Genomic DNA, 12,530 nt, shown 5'->3' on the forward strand with positions numbered 1-12,530 from the left:
CCCCTCTATACACAGTATGTGCTCCCACACAGCTCTCTTTAGACAGTAGGAGTCCACAGCCCACCAATATACAGTATCACCTCCGACACAGCTCCTCTATATTCAGTATGAGCCCACACAACCTCTATACACACACACACAGCTTTTTTTATACAAAGTATGAGCCCCCACATAGTCCTCCTATATACAGAATAAGCCCCCATAGTCCTCCTATATACAGAATGAGCCCCCATAGTCCTCCTATATTCAGAATGAGCCCCCATAGCCCTCCTATAGACAGAATGAGCCCCCATAGCCCTCCTATAGACAGTCACACCTCACACAAATAAAACAAAAAAAACAAAAAACAAAAGACAAAACCCTCAACTCACTCCCAATCCCCTTATGCTCAGCTCTCCAGTGCACTCACTCTCCAATCAGCGGACGCAATGAAATTATGTCATCGCTTCTGCTGATTTAGTCACACACTATGATTAATGGAAGAAGCAGCTGGCGACTAAGTTCACCAATAATGTATACACCGCTACTGCATCTTGATGATGCAGACAGCAGTGGCATTGTGTGGTGGCACGCATGGTGCGGGCTGTGGACCACTGTTTTCAGCACTTCAGCTGTTTCAGTCCATGGGCTAGACCGGTATAGCCAAGAGGTCTGGATGTGGCCTGCAGGCTACACTTTGCCAAGGTCTGATTTAAATGCTTTGCCAAAAAAACAGGTAAAAGGAGGACTTTTCACGAGTTTGAACATGTTAAATCATGGAATAGTGGCCACAGAGCTGAGCTTAAAGGGAGGGGGCGCGGTTTTTTATTTTTGTATTAAAAATAGTGATTATGAAATCAAGTATTTCTAATACAAAATGAAAATCGCAGCTTATTTAGTTTTTATGTAATTCTTATTTTACTGGAGGCTGCTATGCTGGATTTACTGTGTGTGTAACGACAGTAACTCCTTCCTTTATGGCAGCCCCTGTGCATAGACTCTGATACTCAGGCTCCGACCCCATGAAGTACGTTACAATGGGCGTCTGATGTGACGTGGACGCGCCCCTTGGGCTGTCCAGAACACAACAGAGGGAGGAGACCAGCGTCATCATTGTGGAGCTCACAGCGTGGGCTGTTTGCTCCACTTTACCCCTCTCATCCGCCGGGATGTGTGAGTACGGGCCGCCTCCCCTCCCCTCGTTACTGTCTCCGATGACATCCCTTCCCTCCGTTCTCCCCAGCCCCTGCTCTGCCCCAGCTACTGACGCCGCCCCTCCCCCCCGCCGTTACCGTCTCCAATGACACCCCCCTCCCGCTGTGTATCTAATCCTCTCCTGTGTGATACTGTCTGCAGAGCCGTGTATCTAATCCTATCCTGTGTGATACTCCTGCTGTCCTTGGTGACACTTTAAGGCCCCGTCACACTAAGCAACATCGCTGCTAACGAATAACTTTTGTGACGTTGCTAGCGATGCTGCTGTGTGTGACATCCAGCAACAACCTGGCCCCTGCTGTGAGGTCGTTGGTTGTTGCTGAATGTCCTGGGCCATTTTTTAGTTGTTGCTCTCCCGCTGTGAAGCGCAGATCGCTGTGTGTGACAGCGAGACAGCAACAACTAAATGTGCAGGCAGCAGGAGCCGGCTTCTGCGGAGGCTGGTAACCACAGTAAACATCGGGTAACCAAGAAGCCCTGTCCTTGGTTACCCGATATTTACGTTTGTTACCAGCCTCCGCCGCTCTCACTGTCAGTGCCGGCTCCTGCTCTGTGCACATGTAGCTGCAGGACACATCGGGTTAATTAACCCGATGTGTGCTGTAGCTAGGAGAGCAAGGAGCCAGCGCTAAGCATTGTGCGCTGCTCCCTGCTCTGTGCACATGTAGCTGCAGCACACATCGGGTAATTAACCCGATGTGTGCTGTAACTAGGAGAGCAGGGAGCCAGCGCTCAGTGTGCGCTGCTCCCTGCTCTCTGCACGTGTAGCTCCGTGCGCTGGTAACCAAGGTAAATATCGGGTTGGTTACCCGATATTTACCTTAGTTACCAAGCGCAGAATCTTCCACGCGGCGCTGGGGGCTGGTCACTGGTGAGCTCACCAGCAACTCGTGTAGCCACGCTCCAGCGATCCCTGCCAGGTCAGGTTGCTGGTGGGATCGCTGGAGCGTCACAGTGTGACATCTCACCAGCAACCTCCTAGCAACTTAGCAGCGATCCCTATCGTTGTTGGGATCGCTGGTAAGTTGCTTAGTGTGACTGGACCTTTAGACATTTCTGGTCACCAGGAAAATGGCTGTGCATTGTGTCCCTACATGTCATTCTCTGTTATCTGCTGTAAACACTCAGATTAGGAGAGGGAGGCGCCATCACACACAGGAGAGCAGACTCCGCCCACTTTACGGCAGGCTGTAATCTGAGCTTTTTATACAGTGGAAATTCAGTAGGATTTCAGAAGCTGCTCCCCCTAGTGTTTAACAGTGGAAAATATCAAACGTAATTTTTTTTATATATATTTTGCACAATTAAAAAAAAAAAATATTTAAACAAAACATTTAAACATTATTACTTTACATTTTTTCAGTTATTTTTTTGACGATACCTTCCCTTTAACAGTTACAACAATGCATCTCTTAATTCCACTTCAAGGTCAAAATGGCAACATACTACCAAAGCCTTAAATTGATTAAAACATTTACTTTACATTGCTATAATTTTTATTTTTCTTAAAAAAAAAAATCTTCTAATTTTATGCCAAAACCCAGAAAGTGATACATAGTAAGTATTTACGAAGCATGAGCATGCACTTGGTAGTGCTTCGAAAAGGTATGCAGACTAGACCAAGTGGCAGCCTGACAGACCTGCTGAGCCGTAGCCTGGTGCCCGAAAGCCCAAGAGGCACCGACAGCTCTGGTCGAGTGTGCCTTGATCCCCGGCGGGGGAGGCACCTGAGAACACTGGTAGGCATCGGAAATGGCCGACCTAATCCAACGGGCTAGGGTCGGCTTAGAAGCCGAGAGGCCCTTGCGCCGACCTAAGGTCAGCACAAAAAGAGGTGCACCGCCTAAAAACAGCGGTGCGAGACACATAGATCCGGAGCGCCCGCACCAGATCCAGAGTATGCAACGCTTTTTCAAAGCGATGAACGGGAGCCGGACAAAGGGAAGGCAGGGAAATATCCTGGTTAAGGTGGAAAGGAGAAACCACCTTAGGAAGAACGTCCGGAGTCGGACGGAGAACCACCTTGTCCTGATGAAACACCAAAAAAGGTGACTCCGAAGAGAGAGCAGCCAAATCCGAGACTCTCCTGAGGGAGGTTATGGCCACTAGAAAGACCACTTTCTGTGAAAGACGAGACAAAGAAACCTCCCTAAGTGGCTCAAAAGGGGGTTTCTGCAAGGCCGTGAGGACCAGATTAAGGTCCCAGGGATCCAAAGGACGCCAGTAAGGCGGAATGATGTGAGATGCGCCCTGCATGAAGGTGCGCACCTGAGCCAGTCGGGCGATACGCCGCTGGAACAATACTGACAGAGCCGAGACCTGACCCTTGAGGGAAGGGAGGGATAGTCCTAGCTGCAGACCGGACTGTAAAAAGGACAGAAGGGTCGGCAGGGAAAAAGGCTAAGGAGCATGGCCGGAAGAGCGACACCAGGACAGGAAGATTCTCCAGGTGCTGTGATATATCTTGGCCGAGGAAGACTTCCGAGCCCGAGTCATAGTGGAGATGACTTCAGGAGGGATACCAGAAGCCGTCAAGATCCAGGACTCAAGAGCCACGCCGTCAATCTGAGAGCCGCAGAATTCTGGCGGAAAAACAGACCTTGTGAGAGAAGGTCTGGACGGTCCGGAAGATGCCACGGCACCTCTACGGACAGGTGGAGCAGGTCTGGATACTAAGCTCGCCTGGGCCAGTCTGGAGCAATGAGGATGACCCAACGGCCCTCCATTCTGATCTTGCGCAGGACTCTGGGCAAAAGAGCTAGAGGGGGAAACACGTAAGAGACGAAACTGGGACCAATCCTGAACCAGCGCGTCCGCTGCAAAGGCCTGAGGATCGTGGGAGCGAGCCACGTAAACCGGAACCTTGTTGTTGTGCCGGGATGCCATTAGGTCCACTTCCGAAGTGCCCCACTTGCGGCAGATTGTCCGAAACACTGCCGGATGCAGAGCCCACTCGCCGCTGTCTACGGTCTGACGGCTGAGATAATCTGCCTCCCAGTTTTCCACGCCTGGGATGTGGACTGCGGATATGGTGGACTTGGAGTCCTCCGTCCACTGAAGGATGCGTTGAACCTCCAACATTGCAAGGCGGCTGCGTGTCCCGCCTTGGTGATTGATGTAGGCAACTGCTGTCGCGTTGTCTGACTGGACTCGAATGTGCTTGCCCGCCAACAGATGGTGAAAGGCTAAGAGCTAGAAGTACAGCTCTGATTTCCAGCACATTGATCGAGAGGGCTGATTCGGACTGAGTCCAAGTGCCCTGCGCTCTGTGGTGGAGATATACTGCTCCCCAGCCGATTAGACTGGCGTCCGTGGTGAGGATCATCCAGGACGGGGCCAGGAAGGAACGTCCCTGAGACAGAGAGAGGGGCCGAAGCCACCACTGAAGGGAGCCCCTGGTCTGTGGCGACAGAGCCACCAACCTGTGCAAGGAGTAAGTCCGCTTGTCCCAACAGCGGAGAATGTCCAGCTGCAGGGGACGCAGATGGAACTGGGCAAAGGGAACCGCTTCCATTGACGCCACCATCTGACCCAGCACCTGCATTATGTGCCTGATGGAATGACGGCGAGACCTCAGTAAAGAGCGCACCGCCAGATGGAGGGACTGCTGTTTGACTAAGGGCAGCTTTACAAGTGCCGGCAAAGTCTCGAACTGCATCCCTAGGTACGTGAGACACTGGGTCGGAGTCAGAGTGGACTTGGGTAGATTGACAAGCCACCCGAACTGGACTAGAATGGCGAGAGTGAGCGAGACACTCCGCTGACAGTCTGCACTGGATGAAGCCTTGACTAGAAGGTTGTCCAGGTAAGGAATCACTGCCAACCCCTGGAGGTGCAGAACCGCAACCACTGCTGCCATGATTTTGGTGAATACTCGAGGGGCCGTGGCTAACCCGAAGGGGAAAGCCACGAATTGGAAATGTTCCTCTCAGATTGCAAAACGTAGCCAACGCTGGTGTGAAACTGCAATTGGCACATGCAGATAGGCATCTCTGATGTCGATGGATGCTAGGAAATCTCCTTGGGTCATTGAGGCAATGACTGATCGCAGAGACTCCATGCGAAAATGCCGCACCTGAACATGCTTGTTGAGAAGCTTGAGATCCAGGATGGGCCGGAAGGAACCGTCCTTTTTGGGGACTAGGAAGAGGTTTGAGTAGAAACCTCTGAACCGTTCCCGGGCGGGAACCGGTACAATTACTCTATTGGCCTGCAAGGATGCCACGGCCTGCGAGAAGGCGGCGGCCTTGGAGCAGGGGGGAGTGGACAGAAAAAATCTGTTTGGCGGGCTGGAAGAGAATTCTATCCTGTAGCCGTGGGAGATGATATCCCGCACCCACTGATCGGAGACGTGTTGAAACCACACGTCGCCAAAGTGGGAGAGCCTGCCACCGACCAAGGACGTTGCTGGCGCAGCCCAATAGTCAAGAGGAGGCTGCCTTAGTGGCAGCGGCTCCTGCGGACTTCGGAGGACGCGGCTTCGTGCGCCAGCTGGGTTTTCGGTCCTTGGCTGAGTTAGTGGACGAGGCTGAGGGCTTAGAGGATGACCAGTTAGAGGAACGAAAGGAACGAAACCTCAACTGGTTCCTGCCCTGGACAGGTTTCCTGGTTTTAGTTTGTGGCAAGGAAGTACTCTTCCCGCCAGTAGCTTCCTTAATGATTTCATCCAGTTGTTCGCCGAACAGCCGGGACCCACCAAATGGGAGCCCAGCAAGGTACTTCTTTGAAGAAGCGTCTGCTTTCCACTCTCGCAGCCACAAGATCCTGCGTATAGCGAGGGAATTAGCCAAAGCCACCGCCGTGCTGTGAGAAGCCTCCAGAATGGCAGACATGGCATAGGATGAAAAGGCTGAAGCCTGGGAAGTTAAGGCAACCATTTCGGGCATAGAGTCCCTGGTGAGGGAATGCATCTCCTCTAGAGAAGCAGAGATGGCTTTGAGAGCCCATACTGCTGCTAAAGACGGGGAGAACGAGGCCCCTGCCGCTTCATATACAGATTTGGCCAGAAGGTCAACCTGGCGGTCAGTGGAATCCTTAGGTGAGGTGCCATCAGCCACAGATACAACTGTCCGGGCTGAGATTCTAGACACCGGAGGGTCCACCTTCGGTGAATGAGCCCACTCCTTGACCACCTCTGATGGAAAGGGAAAACGGTCATCAGAACTACGCTTTGGGAAGCGTTTGTCAGGACAGGCCCTGGGCTTGGTCACAGTGTCCTGAAAACTGGAGTGGTTAAAGAACACACTCCTTGCTCTCTTAGGTGATGTAAACTGGTGCTTTTCTACCAGAGAGGGTTGTTCATCCGATACTGGTGGATTGAGGTCTAGTACAGAATTAATGGACGTAATCAAATCACTAACATCTGCATCACCTTCGGTCAGATCAATGGGGCACATGGAGGTAGCGTCCGAGCCCACAGTAAAGGCATCCTCCTCGTCCTGTGATTCAGCTCGTGAATCAGAGCCGCGGGACGAGGAAGGAGAGGAACCCCTGTGTCTCCGTTTAAGAGGACGGGGTCTGAGCTCTGTGAGCTCTGCTGAGCGAGCCGTAGCAGCAGAGGCGCCCTGAGAAGGGGGCTGATGCATGCTCAGCAGAGTCCGGGACAACTGTCCCATGGAGTCGGCAAAGGACTGGGAGATAGACTTAGAGAAGGATTCTACCCAAGCCGGGGGTTCAGCCACTGGAGCCGAAGCAGCCAGAGGGACCACTGGGAGTGAGACTCCAGGCTGAGGCACCACCATGTTAGAGCAGGCATCACAATGTGGATATGTGCTCGGTTCAGGCAGTACGAGCTTACATGCAGTGCATATTGAGTACAGCCTTGCTCCTTGTGTGAGACATGCTGCTGAAGTGGGATTTCTGAGTAAAATGGCCCCCAGAGAGTATATAACTAGGTCCACAACCAGAGGTTGTGGCTTACCCGACCGTTTGTGTGCCCTCCAGATGCCACAGACCGGACCCCCCAGAGAGATGCTGCAGGCAGCTCCAATCAGTGTGAGAACGCTGATAAAATGGCGCCGGAGCGAGGAGAGGGGGCGGGGCCTATCTCAAAGAGCGGGATCCGGAGGGAAAAGGAGGTATACAGGGGAGGGAATCTTTCCTCAGAGAGGAGTGTCCCTTCCCTGTGCTGAACAGCCGCTGGGCGGAGCCGCACTGTCCCCCTGCATGATTGGCATGCAGGGGCAGTGAAAACGAAAGTAGGCCTCAGGCGAAGCCGGGGCCTAAATTTAACAATGCGGCCGGCGAGCAGGCACCATCGGCACGGTTCTCCGGTGAAAACCAGAGAACCGGCCGGAAAGTCAGCATAGCTTCACAGCACACTCTCCCCCACAATAAAAGTACAAGGATCCCCCTGATAACCACGTCTCAGATACTTAGCTTGTGAGACGCAGGGCCAGGTCCCTGAGGGATGAGTGCTCCGTCCGGCAGGATCCAAAAGGGGCTGCGGATGGAGACCGGTCTCCTGCAAGGCAGTGAGAACCGTGCTGGCTCCCACTTCAAGCCAGAGCCCGAGGGGATGGTGAAGGAGCGCGGCATAAAGGGCTCCAGCCCTGAAATCAACCTTAACAGCACCGCCGACACAGTGGGGTGAGAAGGGACATGCCGGGAGTCCAGGCTTGGACCCGCTTTTCTTCAAACTCTTTTCAAAAATCAAAAACCGATGAGGATGCATGTGTGGATGTGTGCCTCCTAAACACAAAGCATTGAACTGGCTATATTTGGTTATCCAGGGGGTGTATATGCTAGGAGGGAGGAGCTACACTTTTTAGTGTATTACTTTGTGTGTCCTCCGGAGGCAGAAGCTATACACCCATGGTCTGGGTCTCCCATAAGGAACGATGAAGAAAACTCCTTTTTCATTTTTATTTAGTAAAATGTTATGGAGCAATATGATAACCTTATATTATGGGTAGATATAAAAGAAAAAAAAAATTCAATAGCAAATTGATAATTTTATTTTGAACATTTTTGTTTAGTCATGCAAGGTTTTTTTCCTTATAAATTGAGATTTAAAAAAAACAAAAAAACACAACCCAAACTATTTTGATGTCCAATAAACATTAATTACCGTATTTTCCAAAGTATAAGACGACCCCCAACTTTTCCAGTTAAAATATAGAGTTTGGGATATACTGTATATACTAGAGTATAAGCCGAGCCCCGAGTAATGTGCCCATTCTTTAGTAATCTCCCCATTGTTTAGTAATGTGTCCTCTGGTAATGAGACCATCGTTTAGCATTGCCCTCCTACTGGTTCCTTTTTTGTCCCCCATTATGTCGTTGTTGACACTAAAAATTGTCACCTCTCCTGCATTCCTGCGGTGTCCTCAGCTTCTTCTGGCAGGCTGCAGGCACATACAGCCCTCGGTGATCTCGTCCGTTGTCGCCGCTGCAGGCTGCAATCATGGGTTTATTGCAGTTGAATGATTTGCGGCACCGTAAAACATTCAACTGCAGTAAAGCGCTGACACCAGTGCCGGCCCCGTGTATGGGACGCGATCATGGAGGAGTGATTCTTGCGGACCGCAGGCACATAGACCCCTCCATGATTGCATCCAATACACAGGGCTGCCGCTGCAGTCAGTGCTTTACTGCAGTTGAATGCTTTGTGTTGCCGTAAAGCTATCAACTGCATTAAAGCCATGACGGCAGACAGCAGCACAGCCGTATAAGACGACACCCAGTGTATAAGACGATCCCCGCGTTTTGAGAAGATTTTCAGGGGTTAAAAAGAAGTCTTATATGAAAATAAGGAGACAAACTTTAGCGCAGCGCCACCTATTGGAAGTAGTGATCCTAAAAGTCACAAGTGGATTTTTAACAATCCTTTGCAATATGACTCAGGATATATATGCCGGATCAGAATCCCAATTTGCAGACACAGTGTTTCGGAGGTGTTTGCCCCTAGTCAGTGCAAAGTATGGGTTGTCTGATCTGGCTCACCCCATACTTTGCACTGACGAGGGGCAAGCGCCGTGTCTGCAAATTAGGCTATATGCCAGATCAGAATCCAGAGTCATATTGCAAAGGATTGTTAAAAATCCACTTGTGACTTTTAGGATCGCTACTTCCAATAGGTGGCGCTGCGCTAGAGTTTGTATCCTTTACTGGAGAGACAATTTGAATATTTCCCAGAGGGGCATGGCAGCTATAAGTCCCCTTACTGGCAGCCAGACAGACTGGCTTGCAAAGTCTCCTTAAGGAGAATAGTGTTCCCCCGGGAAAAATAAGGTATTTATTCACAAAATAAACGTATGATGTCGGGGGAATTAGCTGCCAAAACTCCCACCAATTCTGTGAAGGGGGTCTTAAAGTTTCCTGTGTGAATGCCTAATGAAAAGCAGATGTTGAGGGAGTTTTTCAGAACACTCCGCTCACTACATATACCAATAGCTCCTATTGAAGACACTATCTGCTGATTAAAGAGAACTAATGAGGAGTCAATACATTACAAGTACCTGTGTATTCTGAGCAGGGGTTGCGTTCCCCATGGGTGCAGTGGCAGCAGGTTTAGTTGGTTTCACGGAGGAAGAAGTGCATACAGGGAGCACTGTTGAGGTCTGACTGGCAACATCTTTGTGACAAGAATTTTCTGCAGGTTTTTTCTCAGTCATGGAGTTGCTATGAAGGAACAATAGACCAAAAGTGATAATTGTTACATGAAGTGATGCGCATTTATGTCTTTTGTAGTCACATAGCTATCGCACAGCCCTCAGATCTCATAATCTTGCAGTCATTGGAAGAGCAATGCAGAGAAATTCTGGTCAGAAGAAAAAAAAAAAACAATAGAGAAGTGGAAAAAAATATGAAATAAAGTATAAGAAAGATAAGAAAGTAAAGTATAAGAAAGTAAAGTATAAGAAAGTAAAGTATAAGAAAGTAAAGTATAAGAAAGTAAAGTATAAGAAAGTAAAGTATAAGAAAGTAAAGTATAAGAAAGTAAAGTATAAGAAAGTAAAGTATAAGAAAGTAAAGTATAAGAAAGTAAAGTATAAGAAAGTAAGGAATAAGATAGTATAACAACGAAAAATGATAAAGAGCACAGAATAACGTCTGCAAGTCTTTAACCCTCTAAGCGCGATACTTAATCATCACAGGGCTGAAAATACATAAACAGGACTTAAAAACTTACAAAATAAAAAAGGCAAAAAAATTACATTTGGGATTGCATAAACAGATATGCCCAATCAAATCTTAAGGTTTCCAACGGAATATCAAAGATGTGGCTTAAAATCCAGGATTTCAGTATTAGTATAAAATGATTTGCAGGACCCTGGTTCATTGTCCACTCTGGTTACTCTGCGGCAGACAGCGAGTTTTCCCTTGGCCGGCACTCAAATGCACATATCTTGGGTGCCTCTTGAGATTAGCAGACGCCCATTACATCATGACGCCGCAGGAGCCTAGTGAACTGCAAGAGACGCTTATTAAACCAGTATTTGAGGCCTGGTCAAGGAAGTTGGCACTGCTGTGGTTTAGCGGCCATGGAGCACCAAAGCATTTTGCTCATCTAGTATAAGCTGTTCGGCTATTATAAAATTTTCTTTGAAATTAACCATTGGAGATGGCACGGACATAGGCGTTGCTGACTGTACCAATACTGGAGCTAGTTTGATCCCAGAACTTTCACCTCAGCCAAACATATCCTAGTGAAATGCACATATGTAGTGCAATGCATTATATAGTCCTATTAGTGCAGTGTATTACCTATGTGATCAGGGATCGCATGATCAAGTAATTTGTGGGACCTTCAGATATTTAAAACAAAAAAACATTTTAACAAAAAGAAAAACATCAGGGGAAAAAAAAAAAAAAAAAGAAGGGAATTTTGTTACTTACCGTAAATTCCTTTTCTTCTAGCTCCTATTGGGAGACCCAGACGATTGGGTGTATAGCTACTGCCTCCGGAGGCCACACAAAGCATTACACTAAAAAGTGTAAGGCCCCTCCCCTTCTGGCTATACACCCCCAGTGGGATCACTGGCTCACCAGTTTTAGTGCAAAAGCAAGAAGGAGGAAAGCCAATAACTGGTTTAAACAAATTCACTCCGAAGTAACATCGGAGAACTGAAAACCATTCAACATGAACAATATGTGGACCCGAAAAACCAACCCAAAAAATCCCGAAGGACAAAGGGCGGGTGCTGGGTCTCCCAATAGGAGCTAGAAGAAAAGGAATTTACGGTAAGTAACAAAATTCCCTTCTTCTTCGGCGCTCCATTGGGAGACCCAGACGATTGGGACGTCCAAAAGCTGTCCCTGGGTGGGTAAAGAAATACCTCATGTTAGAGCTGCAAAGACAGCCCTCCCCTACGGGAAGGCAACTGCCGCCTGCAGGACTCTTCTACCTAGGCTGGCATCCGCCGAAGCATAGGTATGCACCTGATAATGTTTGGTGAAAGTGTGCAGACTCGACCAGGTAGCTGCCTGGCACACCTGTTGAGCCGTAGCCTGGTGTCGTAATGCCCAGGACGCACCCACGGCTCTGGTAGAATGGGCCTTCAGCCCTGATGGAACCGGAAGCTCAGAAGAACGGTAGGCTTCAAGAATTGGTTCCTTGATCCATCGAGCCAGGGTGGCTTTGGAAGCCTGCGACCCTTTGCGCTGACCAGCGACAAGTATAAAGAGTGCATCCGAGCGGCGCAGGGGCGCCGTGCGGGAAAAGTAGATTCTGAGCGCTCTCATCAGATCCAACAAATGCAAATCCAATTCATATCGATGAACTGGATGAGGACAAAAGGAAGGTAAGGAGATATCCTGACTGAGATGAAAAGGGGGATACCACCTTAGGGAGAAACCCCATAATCAGGCGCAGCACTACCTTGTCTTGGTGAAACACCAGGAAAGGAGCTTTGGATGACCGCGCTGCTAGCTCGGACACTCTCTGAAGAGACGTGACAGTTACCAAAAAAGCCACTTTCTGTGACAGTCGAGAAAGTGAAAAAACATCCCTCAGGAGGCCCCAAGGGCGGCTCCTGTAGAGCAATAAGTACCCTGTGCAGATCCCATGGGTCTAACGGCCCCTTGTACGGAGGGAGAATGCGACCAACCCCCTGCAGGAACGTGCGTACCTGAGGAAGTCGTACTATGCGATTCTGAAGAATACAGACAGCGCTGGGACTCGTCCGTTAAGGGAGCCGAGCGACAAACCTTTTCCCAAACCAGATTGCAGGAAGGAAGGAAAAGTAGGCAATGCAAATGTCCAGGGAGACACTCCCTGAGCAGAGCGCTAAGAGAAGAATATCTTCCACGTCTTGTGGTAGATCCTGGCAGACGTCAGCTTCCTAGCCCGTCTCATGGTGGCAATGACGACTTGAGATAATCCTGAAGACGCT

The 12,530-nt window shown here is 49.4% G+C and overlaps 1 protein-coding gene across 1 annotated transcript in view; it reads right to left on the minus strand.

Annotated features, from left to right (window-relative positions):
* Positions 1-12,530, minus strand: part of LARP4 (La ribonucleoprotein 4) — a 120,304-nt gene that overhangs the window by 1,177 nt on the left and 106,597 nt on the right. The window contains exon 15 of the mRNA XM_075337142.1: positions 9,654-9,816. Coding sequence (XP_075193257.1) covers positions 9,654-9,816 — 163 coding nt within the window. The remainder of the gene's footprint in view (positions 1-9,653; positions 9,817-12,530) is intronic.

The sequence above is a fragment of the Anomaloglossus baeobatrachus genome, chromosome 2 (assembly GCF_048569485.1).
Source record: "Anomaloglossus baeobatrachus isolate aAnoBae1 chromosome 2, aAnoBae1.hap1, whole genome shotgun sequence".
Lineage (NCBI taxonomy): Eukaryota > Metazoa > Chordata > Amphibia > Anura > Aromobatidae > Anomaloglossus > Anomaloglossus baeobatrachus.